We start from the raw sequence: 23,022 nt of genomic DNA, 5'->3' as shown, positions 1-23,022 counted from the left end.
TCTTAGTTTCATTTGTTGTTGTATTTTGCTTTAATGGTTATGTTCATGAATGATATATTTGTATAATAATGGACATTTGTTAGTTATTTAGACTTTGCCTCCTGTATAGGTGACCCCCTGTATAGGTAATGGCCTTATTATTGTAATATTTATATATTATATTCTGTAGTAGGTCCTCAACTCATGGCAGGGAGGTCCATTCCAGCATTGTGCGGTAAGTTGGTGTTTCACCTTTAACGGCGTTTATGGTGCCGTAAATTGATGTTTGGCGCCGTAGCTTGATGTTGCACAGTGCCATAAGTGCCATATTAACTTGATGCCTATTCTTGCTGTTAGCACCGTCAATGGGACTTATGGCACCGTGCTGTAATAGTGCACCATTAACGCTGCTGAAAAAGCACTGTAAAATTTATTCTTACCTTAAAACGCCATTTTCACTCTGGAAGATGGATCTCCTGGAGGCGTCTGACATGAGGTTGACCAGGACTCCAGCACAGACATACACCAGTTCTCTGGAGTCACAGTCCAGCATTTCTATGAGGATTTCCAGGACTGGAAAGACGTGATTCATTATTAGTAGGATGTACGGTGTGTTGAAAATTATATTCTCGTAACATCACCCTGTTGTACAGGACTTGTCTATTACGAATTCACCAACACACTTGAATAATAATGATAACATATCACAGGCAGTCCCCGGCTTACGAAGGGTTCGGCTTACGACGTTCTGAGGTTACAACGCTTTTTAATTATATTCATCAGAAATTATTTCCAGGTTTACGATGCATGTTCCAGGGTTACGACGCTTGCGATGCTGATCTGATGGAAGAAATATGACTCCAAAAATGCAAAATAGTCAATATTTGAAGGTTTTTTGATGAAAAATGCAATAAAAATGCAGTTTACATAGTTTTTAATACACCCAAAGCATTAAAGAGAAGTTTTCTTAGGATTTTTGACGAATTTCCAGCTTACGATGATTTTCGGCTTACGATGTGTCTCAGAACGGAACTATCGTTGTAAGGCGGGGGACTGCCAGTACTTTCTTTATGGGCTACAACCAGCACTTACCGGCTTTCTTAGTGAGAATGTCTCTGATTTCCCGGAAGTGAGTCAGGTTTCCGAAGACACGAATAGTCTCCACCAGACCCTCTACATGGTCCATAGGTAGCATGTCACACAAACCTAGAATATATATTGGAGGAATATTAAGGTGTGCAGAATAATATTTCTAGACACTGACCAAGTCATTTCATTTCCATTGTAATTTTGAATTTATTTCATTTTCATTAATATTTGAATTTGTTTAACCAGTGTAGCCAGAACCAAGTTATTCATTATAGTACTACTTAAATGATTATCTGGCTTATAATAACTGATTTTGGAAATGTGATAGCCAGCTCTGTGGGAGGCAAATTACTGGGCAAATGAATTAGGTCTGGTTAAACTGCTTATCAGTGATATGCATTTGGAAATGTGGAAGGAAAACAAAAAATTTTGAATATTATTCAGGAAATGGGCTTGAGCACGCTACACGGCACTGGAACCCGGCTCCCAATACCCTGCCTATCCTGCCCCAAACAGTTTTTCAGGAGGAGGGTTGATTTATCATGTCTCCCCTACCTTCCCAATCCCCTACCAACTTCACGCCCCACCTGGGGCGAACAAACAAGAAAGTTCCACTCAGATTTTGTTATTATAGATACCTTCAGCCCAGAACTTACACTCAGCAAGCTGCATGTGATGAGCAGACATGGGCTGGTCCCTGGTGTAGAAAGTGAGGTTATTCAGAGTTGCCAAAGCGGAGAGGACCAGCTCCTCGCTCTCGTCAACAGATTTGTGCCTCAGAACCGAGATCAGCAGCGACAGACACGTCCTCGACCTTGCCAGCACAGGCCCTACCCGGGAGTTGACTGAGACGTTCGCCAGCACCCGAATTAACTGAAAGGAAGTTATATTTTTTATTCTGATTTTATCCTGGTTTTCTGTTGTATGGTACTGTACTCTACTTTACTGTAGAATCAAAATCAGTTGTACCACATTGCATACTTTATATGTTAACATTACACCTTATTACGTATATTCATTGTATTGTGTATCATTGCTCTGCATTGTATTTTTACCTTGACCATGACGTCCTCTGGGGTGCCACTGGCGGGGGTGAGTGGGTCCATCGTCTCGTGCTGACTCTGTCTGTCTCTCTGCAGGTACTCCGTCAGGAGTTCGAGTAAGGTCTCCGTGAAGCCATCCTCACTGAAGAGCTGTGAGTAAAATTCTTGCATTTGAAAATGTTACTAGGGAAATTCCTGCTTTTTAAATGTCACAGGGAAAATCTTACTTTTTAAAATGTTACCAGAGAAATCTTTGCTTCTAAACATTTTGAAGGGGAAATTAATATTTATAAACATTTTAAAAAGGAAATTCATGCCTTCATTATTTATTTTAAACATTTTAAAGGGGAAATTCGTGCTTTTAAACATTTTAAAACATAAATTCTTGCTTTTAGACATTTTACAATGGAAATTCTTGCTTCTAAACATTTGTAAAGGGAAATTCGTATTTGTCAATGTACAAAGTTAAATTCATGCTTTTCTTCTATTTTTATAGAATTCTGTATGAATTTTATGCTGTTTGAATTATATTTTTGTGACTGATGCAGCTCGTTGTTTTCTTCCAAGTTTTTTGCTAACGATTTAAGATAGATTAAATACATTTCTCAGTGTTTCAGTCATCCATTTTTTACTTTGCCGAGTGAAATTCACTATCATAAATTTGTTGTTGGTTACCTGTAGAAAGAATTTAGAATCCCAAAGTAGGGATAGCTTGAGTTTCAAACATGCTGGTTTTTTTTTCATCTAAAAGTGGATAATTTTCTTTACTTAATCAGTGTATTTCATTTGTTAAGATCCAAATCCCGGAGTGGTACTTTTATAAAAGTATCACGGAGGGATGGGGATAGTTGCAATAAGCCAGACGCACCTCCCTGGTTTTACAGAAACGTTTGCCATCTCATTCTGTACATTAAAGCATCATATAAAATTTAAAATAAAAGATATTGGTGCTGATTTGGCTTGTCATCGAAGCGTCACCTCCTCCTAGGTGCTAGTACTGAACGACGTATAGTAATTATAAAGTAGACAGCTGCTCGAAGATACCATTTATTAATGTAAGTTGTCAAGAACACAATATAGAAATGGGTGTACATAATACTTTGATCCCCGAGGGTCTAATACTGAACACGGCGTCCCAAGGAGCTTCCGCCATGTTCAGCGTCGGCACCTCGGAATAGGCGACGCTTAGATAAACCAAAGTAGCTCCAAAATATTTCTCTACTTTTATGCCCACCAGACAGAGGGAGAGAGTAAAGCTACAGCGACATTTATTTACCTGCCATCTGGCATCATCAGAGTTAGCCATCATGTTCCCGAGGGCGTAAGCCAGTCTCACGACGATGGCCGGGTTGGCAGCGTGGCGTCGAAGGGCGGCCACGGCCGAAGTGAAAATGCCCGGATGAGCAGCAGCTGCGGCGCAGCATTCCTCATGAGTCGAGATGATGCTGTAAAGTGGAGCGAGTGTGGAATGTCAGGAATTAGAATGAGCAATTAATCAAGTAGGTGTATATGAATGTTGAGAAATAGGGAGCAAGTAAGTGTATATGAATGTTGAGAAATAGGGAATAAGTAAGTGTATATGAATGTTGAGAAATAGGAAGTAAGTGTATATGAATGTTGAGAAATAGGGAGTAAGTGTATATGAATGTTGAAAAATAGGGAGCAAGTAGGTGTATATGAATGTCGAGAAATAGGGAGCAATTAGGTTTATATGAATGTTGAGCATTAGGGAGCAAGTACTAGGTGTATATGAATGTTGAGAAATGGGGAGCAAGTAGGTGTATATGAATGTTGAGCATTAGGGAGCAAGTAGGTGTATATGAATGTTGAGCATTAGGGAGCAAGAAGTATATGAGTGTTGAGGGCCGGCTTGAGCATCAGGGAGCAAGTAGTATATGAATGTTTTGAATTAGGGTGCAAGTATTAAGAAAACAGGAAAATGTGTGAGTCGAGAAATGTCGAGGAATGAGGTACACAAAACTCAGAAAATCTAGAACTAGTATTGGTAATGTGTAGGTCTAAGCCATTCGAGAGAGTATGGGAATAAGTAATACAGAGGGGTAAAAGAAAAATTAATTTTGAGAATTGCAGGAGAAGAGCTTCCTAAAAATTGAGAACTATGGAGAAAGTAGATACAATAATGAGTAACTATTGGAATTTGAAAATAATGATGAAGCAAATAACACTATATAAAGTGGAGCAGTTGCAGAGCTGAAGTTGAGATTAACCCAAAAGATTGTAGCAATTATAAAAGTTCCCCAGTGGACGGAGTGGGTTGCATACCCGCCTATCAATCTGGTAGCCTGAGTTCGCTTCCCGCCGCTGCCAGTGAGGAACCAGAGGAATGTATTTCTGCTGATTAGAAATTCATTTCTCGATATAATGTGGTCCGGATCCCACAATTAAGTTGTAGGTCCCTTCGCTAAGTAACCAATTAGTTCCTAGCCATGTAAATAAAATTCTAATCCTTCACGCCAGCCCTAGGAGAGCTGTTAATCAACTCAGTGGTCTGGTTAAATTAAGATATACTTTTTTGTAGTAATTACAAGGGTAGATATTTGAGTGTCTGAACTGGCAAAAACAAAATCGACTAGGTACAGGCAGACCCGGCTTACGACGGGTTCGGCTTACTATGTTCCGAGGTTACAACGCTTTTCAATTATATCTATCAGAAATTATTTCCAGGTTTATGACGCATGTTCCAGGGTTACGGCACTTACAATGCTGATCTGGCAGAAGAAATATGACTCCAAAAATGCAAAGTAATCAATATTTGAAGGTGTTTTTTTTATGAAAAATGCAATAAGAATGCAGTTTGCATAGTTTTTAATGGACCCAAGGCATTAAAAGTAAGGTTTTCTTAGAATTTTAGACGATGCTCCAGCTTACGACGATTTTCGGCTTACAACGATTCTCAAGAACGGAACCCCCGTCGTAACATGGGGACTGCCTGTATTAATTTTAATAGCACTGATGGCGACTAAGAGCTGCCCATACCTTAGTATTCGGACAACGTTTGCGGTGACATCCTGGTCGTGGGAGAAGTGCTGCAGCAAGGCGCACACTTGCGGAACGGCCCCAGTCACGAGCAGGAGAGGGAATGTGCGCTCGCAGCTGCTCACATGCCGTAGCGTTCCAGTCAGCTGCACCAGAGCGTAGTGAGTCTGCTCAGGAACGCTCCCGCTTTCTTGTTGCTGTGTGTAGAAGAGAAAACATTTGTATCTTTTCTGATTGAATATCATTTATGTGTATGGCTGTACCACTTGGCTGTGAGGAGATAGTTGAAAAAGAGTTGATATTTTTTATATTCTAGTGAATGAAACTGAAAAAAAATCGTATATAAACGGAATTCTTGAAGATAATGATGTTTTGACTTATATTTACAAATGTCTGTCCTATCGTGATCCTTGAACAAACATGTGCTCTCAGTACTGCTCATTGTAAACTAAATATAACCAGGTTCTAATTGATCTGCTTCACGGTAAGCGTACGAGTATAAACACGTGAATGCATAAACATGTAAACATAGTTTGCTATGAACATGACAGAAACAGGTTTGAATATTTTTTTGGTTCAGTGGTCTATGTCCACAAGCAGGCATCTTATTATACCCTTTAACACTTAACTCTGCAATGCATTACTACCCTAATACTACTATCCTTGTATTGTAATATATTTTTATCTGTTTATTATTATTCTTTTACTAAGTGAGATCTCTTCTTTCTGTATTTCCATTTATCTCCTTTTACTTCTTCCTAATGAACTCCATATTCTGTGGAAGCTTAAAGAATTTCAAGTCAGTGGCCCCTTTGGTGGCCTTGTTCCATATGAATAGGGTTCATCTTCTGAATTAATAATAATAATAGTATAAACCACACTTACAGGCCGCCTTCATAAGAGGGTCCATGTTGGCCCCAATCATGTTTCGGTATAAACCTCACACCAACATACTTGATACTCATGCGGCCTGCGGGGGTGCTTAGTGCTGTCAGTGGACCTCACATGGTGCAATGTAGACATTACTTAAGGCTCTTTGCAGCGTCCAATCCTTAGGCCCCTAGCTGCAACCTTTCTCATTTCTTTTACTATACCTCCGTTGATATTCTCCTTTTTTCCTTCTAACAATTGTTTCTTAGTGCAACTGCTTTGAGGTTCTCCTCCTGTTGCACATTTCAGACCTACTCACTGTCAATTTTCCTTCCAGCGCTGAATGACCTCATAGGTCCCAGAGCTCTTGGCCTCTGGCCTACATTCCTTATTCTATTCTGATACTCACGTGGTTCACTATGAGCTTCATGTGGAGCACCAAAAGTTCCAGAATCCCCCTGTTGAGAAGCCTCGTCACTAGCTGGGAGTTCATGGTCAGGAATTTGAGGGCGCCGTACCCGTAGACACAGGCCTCTGGTTGTTCCAGGGGTGGGACGCAGGCCACGGCTTCCAGCAGGAGGTCCAGGAGGTTCCCTTCCAGGAAGAGAGCGTCGTTGGTGTCGTGACGGGTGACTTTGAAGACCAACTTGCACACGGAAGTTAGGTTACTTCCAGAGACTTTAAGCTGGAATGGAATATTATTATTATTTGCTGGAAGAAGACCTTCGTTAATACAGGTTTAATGAAGATGAAGGCTATTTCAGATGCGCTTATTTTGTAATAGAAGTTTCCCTATTCCTCTTATTGCTGACTTTTCTTCTGGACTCAAGTTGGGTATTAAAACGCCAAATGGGAGATTCTTGTCAAAATGGTGGTTTGTCAAATTGAATATATCATATAATTTATACTGTATTTTGTATAATTTATTCAATTTGACAAATACCACGTTTTTGACATTGAATTTGTCAAATTGAATATATTATACAAAATGCAGTACAAATTGTATTTTATATTCAATTTGACAAATACCACGTTTATTGGACACGAATCCCCCATTTGGCATTATAATAGCCCATTTGAGTACAGAAGAAAAGTCAGAAGAATAGAGAAACTTATATTACAAAATAAACACGTCTTAAATAGACATTATTTTCAATAAAACCTGTATTATTGTTATTAATATTATTGGTGAGTAAATCCACAATGGAGTTCTATATAGCACAACTGACCGAGATCAAACTAAGCAACGTGCAAAATACTCACAGCCAACATGATCCTGGCGATGTTGGCCAAGAGGGGCCCGTGCTCCCTGTCAACCAGCTTGAAGACGACCCTCAGGACTTGGGAGCGGTATCTGAAGTGCCTTCCTAGCAGGCCTCCGGCCTCCAGGGATCCGTAGAGCTTTCCTACCAGTTCTGCCAGGACGTCCTCGCTCACGGCTGCTCCAGGGGGGAGAAGGAGATGGAGGAAGAGGTCTTTTAGAGTTTTTGTTCATCTGGTTTAGGAAGTATGAGTATTTTTCGCATTTTTTTTTTTATGTTGGACGGGTTGGGTACTTATTATTATTGTAATGAGTCAAGTATGACCAAAAAACAAGGGGGCGTGATCAATATTAGGAAATGAAACTCCCAATTATTTTCCCTCTGCTACATATAATATTATTATTATTATTATTATTATTATTATTATTATTATTATTATTATTATTATTATTATTATTGTTGTTGTTGTTAAGAAATTCACAGTTTCATGAAAACAAATTATTAAAAAATGTCCACAATTATATATTAAAAATATATTTCTATGTAAAAATATATAACAAAGACTTTCGAACACCTGAACGGTGTTTCTCCTCAGTGTAACGTTAAAATATAATGAAGAGGATAGTTTCCTCCCGAAGAGTATCTAAAAAGGTGGGCGGGTGAGAAAATAACAGCCCATCATCGAAGTGCTGGTTCGTGTGTTAGGTAATCCCGAACTCAACAGGCAGTTGCGCCAACCTCCTCGATCTCCGAACCTGTGAAGTTGCTCCTGCTTGCACTGCATAGGTGCTATAGTCTGAAACATCCACTGGGACGTCGGCTATCTGGATGGTGAAGGGAAGAGGAAGCAGAGCATCAGGGTTCACATGGTCAACGTCAGTTTTAAAATTAAAATTTTTAAATATTGCATGGCAATGAAACTGCTTATAAAAGGGTCTTCATTAGTAAACGACTTAATATCCTCAAAGGATATTCCCATGTTTATAGCGGCGCCTTCAACTAGTCTTCTCACGTGAGAATCATCGCTTTTAAAAATAATTTGTGCACCGTCCCAATTGATTCTATGGTCTAAATTAAAACTATGAGCTACCAAAGCGTTGCCCTGTGCATGAAGATCATAGGCTCGTCTGTGTTCCCTTAATCTTACCTCTAATCCCCTACCACTTTCCCCGTAGTAACAACCACCGCAATCATGACATGGAACCTTGTAAACACCGTTTTTTCTCTTGGTACTGTTATTGTTCTTTGTAAGAGCTTTTGGCAAAGTGTTTTTGTAGGTATAAACAATTTCTGTGTCCTTTTGGTGCTTATTTATATAATCACCTACTTTTGAGATTTCATTGTGAAAGGGCAGTGATACACGTTTCTTGTCTTTTATTTCCTTATTATCTTGACCAATGTAAAACTTCTTTTTAGCTCGGCTAATGACGTCAGTAAAAAAATGTTTTGGGTACTTTGAGGACCTAAAAGTGTCTACAACATGTTTGAGTTCTCTGTCCAGAAATGTGGGGTCGCATATACGAAGGGCCCTTAAAACAAAACTCATAATTACATTCCTTTTAACTTGTGACTATGTTCTGGAAAATTTGAAGAAGTAACATGAAGAAGGGACTATCAACTTTCCTGTTCCTTGCGACCAGTTTCTAGACTTGGTTAGAATATGTGTTGACTGTATCATTTTCACTTTTAATGATGAATACTTCCAACAAAAGGCTAGTGTTTCCATGGGTTCACCATTGTCACCAGTTTTAGCCAACCTGTGCATGGAGTTCATAGAAGTTGAAATATTAGAGAGATGTAACCCCAACTGTAAGCCTGCTCTGTGGGTGAGATATGTAGACGACATAATTAGTTTTTTTACGGCGACGACGTAGTTTTAGACTGCTTACTGAATACTGCCAACAACGTTGTCGATTCGATAAAATATACAGTTGAAAAAGAGGTTGATGGTAAGATTTCTTTCTTAGATGTTTTAATTCATAGGGATGTAAACAGTAACTCTTTCAAATTTTCAGTTTTTAGAAAAGCTACCAACAAAGAAAATTATATTCATTATTTTCCCTACCACTCACTCTGGATGGAGAACTCAAACATGTTGTAGACACTTTTAGGTCCTTAAAGTACCCAGAACATTTTATTACTGACGCCATTAGCCAAGCTAAAATGAAGTTTTACATTGGTCAAGATAATAAGGAAATAAAAGACAAGAAACGTGTATCATTGCCCTTTCACGATGAAATCTCAAAAGTAGGTGATTATATAAATAAGCACCAAAAGGACATAGAAATTGTTTATATCACAATAACAGTACCAAGAGAAATAACGGTGTTTGCAAGGTTCCATGTCATGATTGCGGTGGTTGTTACTACGAGGAAAGTGGTAGGGGATTAGAGTTAAGATTAAGGGAACACAGAAGAGCCTATGATCTTCATGCACAGGGCAGCACTTTGGTGGCTCATAGTTTTAATTTAGACCAAAGGATCAATTGGGACGGTGCACAAATTATTTTTAAAAGAATGATTCTCACGTGAGAAGATTGGTTGAAGGCGCCGCTAGAAACATGGGAATATCCTTTGAGGATAATAAGTCGTTTACTAATGAAGACCCTTTTATAAGCAGTTTCATTGTCAGGCAATATTTAAAAGATTTTGATTTTAAAACTGACGTTGACCATGTGAACCCTGATGCTCTGCTTCCTCTTCCCTTCTCCCTCCAGATAGCCGACGTCCCTGTGGATGTTTCAGACTATAGCACCTATGCAGTGCAAGCAGGAGCAACTTCACAGGTTCGGAGATCGAGGAGGTTGACGCAATTGCCTGTTGAGTTTGCGATTACCTAACACAATACCCAGCACTTCGATGATGGGCTGTTATTTTCTCACCCCGCCCACCTTTTAGATGCTCTTCGGGAGGAAACTATCCTCTTCATTACATTTTAACGTTACACTGAGGAGGATCGAAAGTCTTTGTTATATATTTTTACACAGAAATATATTTTCAATATATAATTGTGGATATTTTTTAATATTATTATTATTTTATTATTATTATTATTATTATTATTATTATTATTATTATTATTATTATTATTATTATTATTATTATTATTATTATTATTAAGAAATCCACAATTATATATTAAAATATATTTATATTTCTATATAAATGAAATATGTTTTAATATATAATTGTGGATTTTTTAACAATTTTTTTCACTTGACTGAATTTATTAACAATTATTATTATTATTATTATTGGCAAAATAAATCCACATTTTATTGACTCGTGAGATTATGAGTTTTCCATGGATTATTATTATTATTATTATTATTATTATTATTATTATTATTATTATTATTATTATTATTATTATTATTATTATTATTATTGGTAGTTTTAGTAGGAGGCACTCACCACATCCAACTGCTCGGCTGATTTCGTCCAGGATGGGGGCGACTTTCTCCTCGAAGTAAAGGGCTTGGTCGACGGCTGGTTCCCTCGGGGCTTGTGGTTCCTTGGCCTTGAGCCCTCCTCCTTCGTCCTCGGATTCTGGAGGGGAAGAGGGAATCAGATATTTATTAGAGAGACAGGAACTTAGTTTGGTCTTGTAGAGATAGGGAGGGAGTTGAATGTTTCCTGGTGAGATGGATAATAAGGTTATTGTCAAGTGGAGATTAGAAATCGGTGAATTCCTCATTGTTATGGTGGAAAATATTCATAGTATCTCTCTCTCTCTCTCTCTCTCTCTCTCTCTCTCTCTCTCAGTTTGCCTCTTAACCTTTCTCTCTAAGTTTCTCTGTCTCTCCCTGTCTGTTTCTTTTCTCTCTCTCTCTCTCTCTCTCTCTCTCTGTTTTTCTCATTTTTAATAGCTGCAAATCCATCAATAATTTTTTCGGTCTGGACAACTGTTCCTCTGAACTAACTCTCTCTCTCTCTCTCTCTCTCTCTCTCTCTCTCACCATTCTCCACGGAGCTCTGGTTCCTCCCCTCGACGGCGTGTCTCCAGTCCCTGTTGATGCCAACCCTCTTGGAGACGCTCTTCTTCCTGTGCCCATCTGCTCTCTTCAGCCTCGGGGTCTTCTTCAGAATCCTGGCAGCGGCTTCTGCTTCTGCCTTGGGACCGTTGGCTGGCAGCTGTTCAGTCTGTTGCTGAGGAGTGGAGAGAGAGTTTGAATCAGCGCGGCGTTACTTTTATGGATCGCTGTACTGTTCCTCGGCATTTTGCTGGTCTCGCTTTGAGGAAATGGTATTCTTGGTTTTTAGTGGTTTTGTGATTCTCTGATTTTGTAAATGTCCTTTGGCTTTAATTTTTTTTCTTAAGGTCCTTAAACTGGAAACTTTTGAATACTCGAGAAACGGCTTTTTTTTTTTATTACCAGATTTCCAGATATTCCTCAGTGTGCATGAGTTCGAAATTTGTCATATTTTTTGTATGAATTTCATTGACTTACTGTCTATTGGAGATCATTAAGAATCCATCGTACGTGTCCTAATTTTTTCGTGCTTTAAGATACTGTTGAGGTCATTGATATCTTGCATTGATTATAGAAATCAGTAGGAATTCAAATGTATCAATTGGTGTTAATTTATCATAAAGGTATATTCCCTTCTGAGTGAAAACTGAAGGTACATAGAATTTATTGGGATTTTTATCATCTTGGTTTAATTCAAGCATGACGTCATCAAAATGATTTAGAGTTTTATATTCACCAAATTTTATATCATGCAGCAGTTTATATGAATTTTCCAACTGCGTTGATATGTCATTATAAGAAATATTAAGTATTTTAAGGCAAAGTCAGTCTAATGTATTTAATTTTCAGTTTAGAATTTCTATATCTTGTGACGAGACAGGATAGGTTTAGCATTTTGGGTGCTATGTAACATATGATCGTTTAATATGATTACGATGGATATTGACCGATGCGACCATCAAGAAATGCATGGACAGATCTGCTAAAATGAAGATAAGAAAATTCCTACTTTAATTAAGAATAGAAAGGAAATTGGAGGTCAAGAGTTGTATGTACTACATCTATATAATATATATACTACATATATTATATACAAATTATATATAAACAGGTCACACCCAGTTTTATGAACCATTCAGTATGGCCAAAACTTAGAGCGGATTTCTACTGAAAGCCACACAGACAAACATCACACTATATACAGAACTGATCACAAAGTATTAACTAGAAGACAGTAACTAGAAGGGAAAACATTGGACTGAGATAGACAACAGGAAACGTATCTCTAGTTTTAATCAAAGAGAGGGACGAGTTCTCAGTTTATGATGATTTATTTTGACATTTTTTTTAAATTGTGTATTTGTACATAATATTTCAAAAGTAGAGTAGCATTTGAGATGGCAGAAAAAGCAGTATACTTTGCAGTTTCTTTTACCAGTTGCCTGGGAATGTGTATGTATGTGTGTTTGTGGTTTTTTATGTGTTATGTTAACTCTGTTATACATAGGGAATGTACTGACCCTACTATGAGATATTTATAGAAATGGAACTCTCATGAAACTGTTCCACGGCTATATTTGATCTTCCAGGAATTAGTTTCTTAGTAACTAATTAACTCATTTTCTTAAAATTCATTGAATGAACTTCACTAGAAGACAATATAATGATTTAGAGATTTGAATGAAGTCATTTGCTCCAGCTGTAAGCCATGTACATTAGCTAAAGTTTTTACATTGACATATCTTTGCAAAAGAGCTTTGCAGAGAGCATTGCTTACTTATTCATACTTTTATGAAGTCATAGTTTTCACGTTTATTGAAAATAACTGTAGGTTCATATAGCATAATGTCTGACTGAAACTAAATTATTTTTACAAAATTGTAACTGTAGTTTCATGAAGCTTAATGTTTGACTGAAACTAAATTATTAATTATACAAAATTGCAACTAGTTTTATGTAGCTTAATGTTTGACAGAAACTAGGTTATTAGTTATACAAAATTGCAACTGTAGGTTTATGTAGCCTGATGTCTGACTGAGACTAAATTATCAGTTATACAAAACTGCAACTGTAATTTTATGCAGCTTAATGTCTACTGAAACTAAATTATTAGTTATACAAAATTGCAACTGTTTTATATAGATTAATGTTTGACTGAAACCAAATTAATAGTTATACAAAGTTGCAACTTTAGTTTCATGCAGCTTAATGTTTGACTGAAACTAAATTATTAGTTATACAAAATTGCAACTAATTTTATGTAGTTTAATGTCTGACTGAAAGTAAATAATTATTTTTACAAAATTGCAACCCTAGTTTTATGTAGCTTAATGTGTGGTTGAAACGGAAGGCCCTTCTCTCTAACCACAGAGATACAGTGAACACCTTCACGACAGAATGCACACATATATAGTTCCAGGACATTTAAGCACACCACGAAAACAAGGGTTACTGAAAGAAAAAGGTTTTCACACAGAGAACAAAATATGTTGATTTTAATTTGGAATCACATCCATTTATTCCGAATCATTGGACAATGGTCGATTCCCATCGTTTAAGAACACAGTCGGAACTTGAAAGGAAAAAGCCAATGATAGTATTTCCAGAGAAGGGCTCTTTCTGGTATTAAACTACGTGACTAGAAATCTATTGGATGGTAATTGGTGCCGATAATTTAGAAGTACGAAGATAGATGTAAGGTCAGATATTTACCTTTTCTTCCCAAATACCTTTCACGTATCCAAGAGCGAGGCTTTGTTTACTGTCATTACAACAGTAGAATGACTTCTGAACAGGTAATGGTTGATTAGTAGTTAAGGTCACCTATGATATTGAAGAATATTGACTGACTAGCAATACTAGAAGACGTCAATGACTTCTGAACCATAAGTTGATGGTATGTGATAGAAATAGCATTGGATGTCAAATTTATCTACATACTAAAATTCTGAGACATACGTTTGTTTGTACAGAAAGTTAAACAGGTCTGGTGCTGCCCGTAGACTCCCCCCACCCCCTCTCTTCCTCCCACTCCATTTCCCCCTACCCTTCCATCCACCTCTCCCACTCCGCCCTTCCACAATGAAATTTCCAGGCTCAGATTGACGATTTTCTTTTGACCTATCGATTTAGACCGAGACCTGTGGACATCACTTGAGTTGTGTAATCTTTGTTGGGGATTTTATTTATATAATGTGAAGAATTCAACCTTAGATCTTGAATTACTAATGAATTTCACACCTTTTGAGTCCGACTTGACATCCCAAAACACTGTTGATATCACCTAATTTGGATATGAATTCACGTTTCTGATGGGGAGAGTTGAATGTCTTGTCTGACAACATGAGCCATTCCTCTAGGCCAGTGGTTATTAACCAGGGGGGGATATCTCCCCCTAGAGCGAATTTCAGAGTTTCAGGGGGAAGAATTGTGACCATAGCTTGGCAGGCTCAAACTGGCTTTAAGGACCACACAAAACGCAGTGTGCATCGGTCCGTAAGTACTGAGAGGTCACGCTGGGCTTTCTCTCTGCTAGCTTGTGTTTGTGTTAGTATTTTGTTGGGTATTATTTAAAATGCACCTTTTGAGCAGACAATTTTGGAAAAAGGGGGCGTGGGTGGGGGGAATGACATTCTGACTCCATCTGGAAGACCTAAATTCAGCGAGCCCTACCTGGTGGTAACCTGCTGCAGGCGGCTTCACTTCCAGGTGTTTGGTGAGAGGTGACTGGGTGTCCTTGGAGTCATTCGAAGCCTGCTGGAATTCTCTCCTGAGTCTCAGCGAGGATTCCAGGTCACTCACCTCTATGTCGTTGTTGTTCAGGAGCTGCTGGAAGAGGGGCGATGTCGTCACGGGATCCAGTTCGGCGAGGCGCACCTGGAAAGGGTTATTTATGGAATTTCGAACGGCTGGATTAAGTTAGGTGATTGTGGATACCTAGAGTAGGTGAATGTTGATGTTTGGAATTGGATCGTGAGGTTCTGGAATAGGTCGACAAAATGCAAACGGCTGGAATAGCTTAAATGCGCAGAAGAACCTGGAATGAAATCAAGTCAGTAGACTATCCAAGGCTTTGTGGGAGATGAGATTATGGTTGAGAACCACTGAGTTAAAGCATAGGACAGAAAGTCGCCTGTTTGTCCTGCTCGACAACTATACTGCAATGAGATGCTCACCTTCTTGATTTCATCTGGCCTGGATTCTGGACTGGGGCTGGAATTGCTCTCGTCCTCCGCATCTTTCTCCTCCTGGAATGAGACATAAGTTTCCAGTTACTCTTCTTGTTTTTGTGGTCTCATGTCAACACATTTTTGCTCGCGTGAGACCCACACAAACATTTGCAGTTTGTCCAAATGAGGCCGTTACCTCTGGATAACGTGCTGTCAAATAGCGCACACAAGAATGTTCATTACTTACCACTTCTTTTGCAGCATCCCTTCGGTCCCTGGCTGCATCCTCTTTCATTCCATTTACTGTACCTCCATACATATTCTCCTTCCTCCATCTTACTTTCCTCAACCCTCTCCTAACAACTAATTCATAGTGCATCTGCGAGGCTTTCATCCTGTTACACCTTTCAAACCTTCTTAAGTCTGTCACCCTTTCAGACCTTCTTAAAGTCAGTCTCTCTTTCAACACTGAATGACCTCATCAATTCACCATACGTCGTAGTGCTTGGGTTTCAGCCTAAATTCTATGTTCTATCTAACTATCTATATACCTCTTCCTCTGAGTGTAGTAAATCTCAACTCACCTGTAAGCTGTGTAAGGTGTTGATGGTAGAACTTCGTGTTGGGGTTATCAGGAGTCTCCGTGGCGTCTTTCCACTCTCATCTCCGTCCTCGGTTTCTTCTGGGACTGAGGGAGAAGAGAAAGATATTATTTCAGTAGATGAAACCTATTCACATAGAACAAGCCCACCAAAGGGGCCACTGACGTGGAATTCAAGCTTCCAAAGACCCCACATTGCAGCAGTAACTGATCATGATACAGAGCCAGTGATTTTTCATCACCCTGGGAGAGACGTGAACCCCCACCTCCCCCCGTGACATCTGAGTGGCATATCACGACATTAGCCACCATACCAGCGGACCAGTGTAGTTGTACTTTCTTATTGTAAGAAGCCACGAATATTTTGCCCTGCTGTCGAACTTCTCCTAAGTTCTAGAGGTCCTTCATTCCTCCTCAGACCGTTGGACTGTGGAACAGCCCCTCTACTGAGGATGTCTTACAATTGGAACTTTTTCTTCAAAACTTTCCTTTAGCTCCTCTTACTGCTTCCTAATGAACACCTTAATATTCTTTGGAAGCTTGAGTTTCAAGTCAGTGGCCCCTTTGGTGGGCTTGTTCCGTATGATTAGGCTCCATCTCCTGAATTAAGTATTCAATTTAAAATCCTGCTTACATTGGGAATAACTTACACCTAAAGAAAAATACATTAAGCAAGTGCATATTACCTGACCAGACTTCGAACCTGTGTTATGACAGAGGGGTTTAGATTAATCTAACCTACTTAAATGGGACTTCTTCATTCGTTCGTTTCCCACGTGGATTCAAGGCTTGCAGTGATATATGTATCGAGAAGAATGTGAGGAGATCGGAAAGTTCAATGGTTCTTTGTAGCCATTAAAAATATAGATATATGTTTTGTGAAAGTGACATTAGATTCTGTAATGTGTATAATACCCCCCTTCCCTTGCTTTTGACGATAGTAATATCCTGTAATGCGTGGTTAGCTGTTTGAAGTTTCCCTGTATATATATATATATATTATATATATATATATATATATATATATATATATATATGAAAGTGTGAATATAATTTTTACTGGTACGGAATTGCCAATTGATGTTTACTTACGGTCGCACAGAGACAGCGCTCTGAACTGGTGACGTTGAACTCTTCTGGCAGAGACTATGGATGGCAACTTCTGCAATTAAATAAAGAAATAAAAAGAGACGGATAAATAAGCAAGTAGATAATGGAACGAGAGATTAATTATAATTTGAATGTTCTCATTTAGAGAGAGAGAGAGAGAGAGAGAGAGAGAGAGAGAGAGAGAGAGAGACTCACCCCATCGTTTTCGTCTGGAAAAGCCTTGATGGTGGCCAGCGGAAGTAGCCTCTGAGTGGCGGAGTAATTCCTCCCGCCGGAGGAGGCGGAGGAGGAGTCGTTGCTGTCGAAATGGAGGGGCGAGAGCCTGTGGGCGGGGGGCGCCACTGATTAATAAGGGCGGTGTTTATGTTTGTTTGTTTGTGTGATATATGTGTATGTGTGTTTATGATTTCAATAATTAGCAATAATCATCACATAGATATAAATATTTCTGTTTCCCATCGGGATCGAACCCAGGCCTTTTGAAGACGAATGGACAGGTCAAGCCTTTTAGGTATTCCAGTCGTCATTAGGTTCCAGATTCTATCATATATTTCCTCGCCTTCCACCTGGAAAACCCGGAATCGATCCCGATGTGAGTCTCAGAAATTCATATATATATAAATATATATATATATATCTATATATATATATATATATATATATATATATTATATAAATATATATATAAATATATAAACTCACGTGAAGGAACTGGGGGGGCGCTCGCCCTTCGTGGTGGAATCGCTCCCGCGGCTGAAGAGGGTCCTCTCTCTCTCCCGGGGCGTGAAGGGCCGCTTCGTCTGTACCGTCCTCACGCCCATGCGCTGAACGCTGGCTGCACCTCCTCCTCCTCCTCCTCCGACGCCCACGAGCGGCCCCTCGCTGATGCGGAGAGCCGCCCTCGCCTCCCGGATGATCTGGGCGGAGGTCTTCCGGTCCGGGGGTACGTAGAAGGGAGACATGATGTCCGTACCGCTCATTTCGGGTCGTCTTCTCTCGATGGCCTGGCTCATGGCACTATTGGAACTAGTAGTACTAGTACTACTACTCTGCCACTACTACTACTACTACTACTACTACTGGTCCTCTGGTAGCCGCCCTCCGGGGCTGGGGCTCTGTCCCGCCCACCAGCTACCTGCTCGTCCTCCTTCTCTCCTGCTGCAGAAGGCTAAGAAGAAGAAGAAGAAGAAGGACTACTACTGTCTCCACTCGGAATCCTGTAGAAGGAGATGGACGGAAAATGTAGAAGTATTTATTACGTAAATGTTGCAGGACATAATATCAAAAATTGTTTAAAAAATCCACAATTATAATTAAAATATTTCTACGTAAAAAAAAACATATAATTGTGGATTTTTTAACAATTTATTTTTACGAGACTGTGAATTTCTTAACAATATTAATAATAATATTAATGATAATAATATTGGAAACGTAAATTCACAGTAGTATGTCTTTTGTTATTAAAAATATATAAACAGGTAAAAACCTTTCGATTGGTCGTGCAGGTCATCGAGAGCTTTCTGTTTTTTTTAAATATTATTTAATAAGTAATAAAATCAAACAGACGTATACTACTGTGGATTTACTTTTCCATTTTATTGACTCGTATGATTATGAGTTTTCTTTGAAATAATAATAATAATAATAATAATAATAATAATAATAATAATAATAATAATAATAATAATAATAATAATAATAATAATAATATTAACATTATAAATTTCAATGTTGTCCTTTGTGTATATAAATGAGTTCCAGGTGTTTGACGTTCTAATGAGTAATTTTTTTCTCTTTTATTCCCAACAGAAATCTTTTAGGAAAGGTAATTTCCGCCTTATTACTGGTCACTGATAAACCAAGAATCTATTATAGTTTAGATATTTTAAAGGAAATGAATTGTCTTTTATCTTGTAGAGTTTGCATAATCTTCCAAGAGAAATGTTATTGAAATGAAATGCGGATTCGTGTAGTCATTATTAATATGTTTATCCTGTGATATCTCTCCTCTTACCAATTGTCCCCGGAAGGGGGGCCCACTGGGTAGTGCCGTCAGTGCACCTCTCGTGGTGCACTGTAGGCATCGCTTGTATATTTGATTGACCGACTGGTCATGCAAAGGGAAGATGCAATTTCACATTGTGTCAAAATGCCTGATTCCTCTTGATTGACTTCTGAGTAATTCTGGTAGTTGTTATTGGTTAATTACTAATGGCTGTGGTTGACTGTTACTGGGTATTTTATTATACAACAAGATTTATTCGCCCTGACCGTTGTGTGAAGAGTTATACCATATTTATTGTAATGTTTGATTTTATTTACATATTTGTAATTATGACTGGTACTTGGTAGTGCATAGATTCTTGGCTTTTGCTGACAGGTAATAATGACTGAGGGTCGTCCTGAATGTCTTGGAGACGTAATTCATAACTGAATAACAAAATCATTCAGCATCCTGTTTCTTCAAATGACTCTTTATTGAGTATTGTTTTTTCTTATTGTTTTTTATTGTAATATTTGAACGATCCCCATAATACCCAAGACTTCAGCATCGTTCGGAATCTCAAAAGGTATGTTCATTATTTCATATTTAAATGTTGAGGTTTTATATATATATATATATATATATATATATATATATATATGTGTAAGGTTTTCCCCACTTTTCAATTTAAACGTTTTTGTATTGGTGTGATTTATATGCATTCAGTTTTTAAGGTTGTCATATTTGGAATTCAAGTATTTTAATTAGTTTGTTGGGATATTATTTATTTATTTATTTACCTTTTTGTGTCATTTTTGTCCAGGGTTGTGCATTACATTTCTTGACTCAATACTTTTTTTTATTATCATTATTTTTTTTTTGGCTTTAGTTGAAGTTTTTGAGTAAATAATGTATTTTGTAAGGCTTGTTGTTTTTTTTTTTTTTTTTTTTTTTTTTTTTTTTTTTTTTTTTTTTTTTTACTTCTTTCCATAGTCTGGTTTATATTGAGTTAGATTGGGTATAGTCACACATTAAAATATATTGTACTACTACAATTTATTTTGTAATATTCAATCAAATAGATTCGTATCCGTCTGATATTTACAAACAAGGATTTTTTTCTTTATTTGTGAGGAATAGTATGATGACCTTTGTTGGGGAAAGTTCGATTTGGAAAATACGACAAAGCAAAGTCTTAATTCATTCATGTTCAATGGGAATTAAAAGTAACTTTTGACCATTAGAAAAATTTACAATAAAGCAAAGTCTAATTCATTCATATTCACTGGAAATTACGCCCCGAGGAATTAATTACCCGAATTACGTCGTATTTTGGTAATTTTCACATTTTCGGATGTTATGGGAATTCACCCTGGGATTTCACCCTGAGGATGCGCCCTGGGAATTCCCCCTGGGAATTCACCCTGGCAATGCACAATTCGCCCTGGGAATGCACCCTGGGAATTCGCCCTGGAAATTCCCCCTGGGAATGCACCCTGGGAATTTACCCTGGGAATTCCCCCTGGGAATTCACCCTGGGGATTTACCCTAGAAATTCGCCCTGGGAATGCACCCTGGGGATTACCCTGGGAATGCATCCTGGGGATTTACCCTGGGAATGCATCCAGGGGATTTACCCTGGGAATGCACCCTGGTGATTTACCCTGAGAATGCACCCTGGGAATTCACCCTGGGGATCATAGCCATCACTTCCCATTCACCTGTCTCAGGTAATTATTGTGTTTGTGTCAATGTTTTTTCCCAATGAATTCTAACCTGACCATAATGTTTTATAAAGTAGATTAACCATTGTAAATATGATAGATAATTTTTTTTAACGTTTAATGACGTAATATTTTATTTTACTTATTTTATATTTTTTTCAACATGATTTGCACAGGTGAATGTTTACATTAATATTTTTTTCGTCTTCATTACAGGCAGTTTGGAAAATGCTGGTTTGCTATGAGGTGGGTGTCCATGATTCCTTCACAAGCAAGTAAGTCTTTCTTTTTAACGTTTTTCTCAGACTGACGATCATTTTTAATAACCACCCCGCCCCCCTACCGCCCCACCCCCAGAAAAAACGTGAGTCATTAAGAGAGGAACTGTAATGAGTTGTGACGTAAACTTGACATAAGCATGTCAAAAAAGGTGCTCTCTAATAAGCGGTTATGAAAATCCACGTTAAACGAAGGGCCTCCCAGGTTACCTGGTTATTTACCTGGGTAAAGTTTCAGTCTTTCTACCCTGATGGGGTGGTGGGTTTCGAAATCCACTGTAATTAGTGGGTACCCTGACGTTAAACGTCCTCCTTTTGAGGGAGGTGCTTGCTTGAGCTTTGCGGTAATTCTGGTTCGGGTGCCACGGTAATTGGTGGGTTCTTTAGCAGTGTTCCCCCCGTAAAGGGGGTTAGGGCCGTCTTAATCAATTTATGAATTTATAGTGTTTTCAGCAAAATCATACCCAGTTTTACAGTGTTTTCAGCAAAATCATACTCAATTTATAGTGTTTTCAGCAACATCATACTCAAATTATAGTGGTTTCAACAAAATCATACTAAATTTATGCAGTGTTTTCAGCAAAATCGTACCCAACTTATAGTGTTTTCAGCAAAATCGTACCCAATTTATAGTGTTTTCAGCAAAATCGTACCCAATTTATAGTGTTTTCAGTAAAATCATACCCAATTTATAGTGTTTTCAGCAAAATCATAACCAATATATAGTGTGTTCAGCAAAATCGTACCCAATTTATAATGTTTTCAGCAAAATTGTACCCAATTTATAGTGTTTTCAGCAAAATCATACTCAATTTAGAATGTTTTCTGCAACATCATACTCAATTTATAGTGTTTTCAGCAAAATCGTACCCAATTTATGGTGTTTTCAGCAAAATCATACCCAATTTGTAGTGTTTTCAGAAAAATCATACTCAATTTATAGTGTTTTCAGCAACATCATACTCAATTTATAGTGTTTTCAGCAAAATCATACCCAATTTGTACAGTGTTTTCAGCAAAATCATACACAATATATACAGTTTTCTGCAAATTCATACCCAATTTATAGTGTTTTCAGCAAAATCATACCCAATTTATAGTGTTTTCAGCAACATCATACCCAATTTATACAGTGTTTTCAGCAAAATCATACCCAATTTATAGTGTTTTCAGTAAAGTCCTACTCAACCGGTTGGTTTCTTAGTAAAATAATATCCAACTTAACTTAAATAAAATAATGTTCCTATATGATTTTAATTCCATCTAAGTTAACATTTCACAGTAAAATAAAAACTACTTCCTCCATAAACTGTCAACCAAATTGAGAAAAATATTCCTAATTAAACTTTTACCAAAAAAAATCACTATAAAACCTCAGGATGGATATTTCGTCTTCAATCACTTGTCAAGTATTATTATGATTTTTTTTTTTATGGTTTCATTACCCAGCGTCAGAATAAAGGTTATTTGAACCGCGGGTCCGAGGATTCGCCTTGGGCACTCCTGACGAAGTGGAAGGTCAGTCAGTCAGGCCTTTGTCTCGCGAAGACTTTGGAAGTATATTGGGACCGTTTAAATTCGGGCTTTTAAGTCATACCGGACGATTTTTTTTATGCTGCGTCGAATAGGTGATTGTTGCTGGGTGAGTTATAGTGTGTGTGTGTCCGTGTGTGTTTATGTATGTATGTAGGTGTGTATATGTATATGTATATATATATATATATATATTATATATATATATATATATATTACATATAAATATATGTATATATATATATATATATAGATTCTCTCTCTCTCTAGATCTCTCTCTCGTCTCCTCTCTCTCTCTCTCTCTCTCTCTCTATATATATATATATATATATATATATATATATATATATATATATATCAAATATACAAATATATATATAGAAAGAGAGAGAGCGAGAAGAAGAAGC

General features: G+C 37.8%; 1 protein-coding gene across 2 annotated transcripts in view; it reads right to left on the bottom strand.

The window, feature by feature from the left end:
* The window catches only part of LOC135203492 (armadillo repeat-containing protein 2-like), a 136,636-nt gene that overhangs the window by 4,771 nt on the left and 108,843 nt on the right, over positions 1–23,022 (bottom strand). The window contains exons 2-17 of one of the 2 annotated variants that reach the window (XM_064233218.1): positions 17,796–18,310; positions 17,289–17,415; positions 17,076–17,145; positions 15,967–16,070; positions 15,389–15,460; positions 14,886–15,089; positions 11,199–11,388; positions 10,654–10,788; positions 7,242–7,417; positions 6,388–6,663; positions 5,109–5,305; positions 3,388–3,556; positions 2,124–2,261; positions 1,725–1,941; positions 1,072–1,185; positions 420–552 (exon numbers count right to left, since the gene is read on the bottom strand). In XM_064233218.1, the coding sequence (XP_064089288.1) occupies positions 420–552; positions 1,072–1,185; positions 1,725–1,941; positions 2,124–2,261; positions 3,388–3,556; positions 5,109–5,305; positions 6,388–6,663; positions 7,242–7,417; positions 10,654–10,788; positions 11,199–11,388; positions 14,886–15,089; positions 15,389–15,460; positions 15,967–16,070; positions 17,076–17,145; positions 17,289–17,415; positions 17,796–18,106 (2,633 nt within the window). In that variant the 5' untranslated portion in view covers positions 18,107–18,310. The remainder of the gene's footprint in view (positions 1–419; positions 553–1,071; positions 1,186–1,724; positions 1,942–2,123; positions 2,262–3,387; positions 3,557–5,108; positions 5,306–6,387; positions 6,664–7,241; positions 7,418–10,653; positions 10,789–11,198; positions 11,389–14,885; positions 15,090–15,388; positions 15,461–15,966; positions 16,071–17,075; positions 17,146–17,288; positions 17,416–17,795; positions 18,311–23,022) is intronic. The other variant, XM_064233219.1, reaches the window with a different exon arrangement.

Source organism: Macrobrachium nipponense, chromosome 36, assembly GCF_015104395.2.
Source record: "Macrobrachium nipponense isolate FS-2020 chromosome 36, ASM1510439v2, whole genome shotgun sequence".
Lineage (NCBI taxonomy): Eukaryota > Metazoa > Arthropoda > Malacostraca > Decapoda > Palaemonidae > Macrobrachium > Macrobrachium nipponense.
This window is presented reverse-complemented; position numbering and strand designations above follow the sequence as displayed.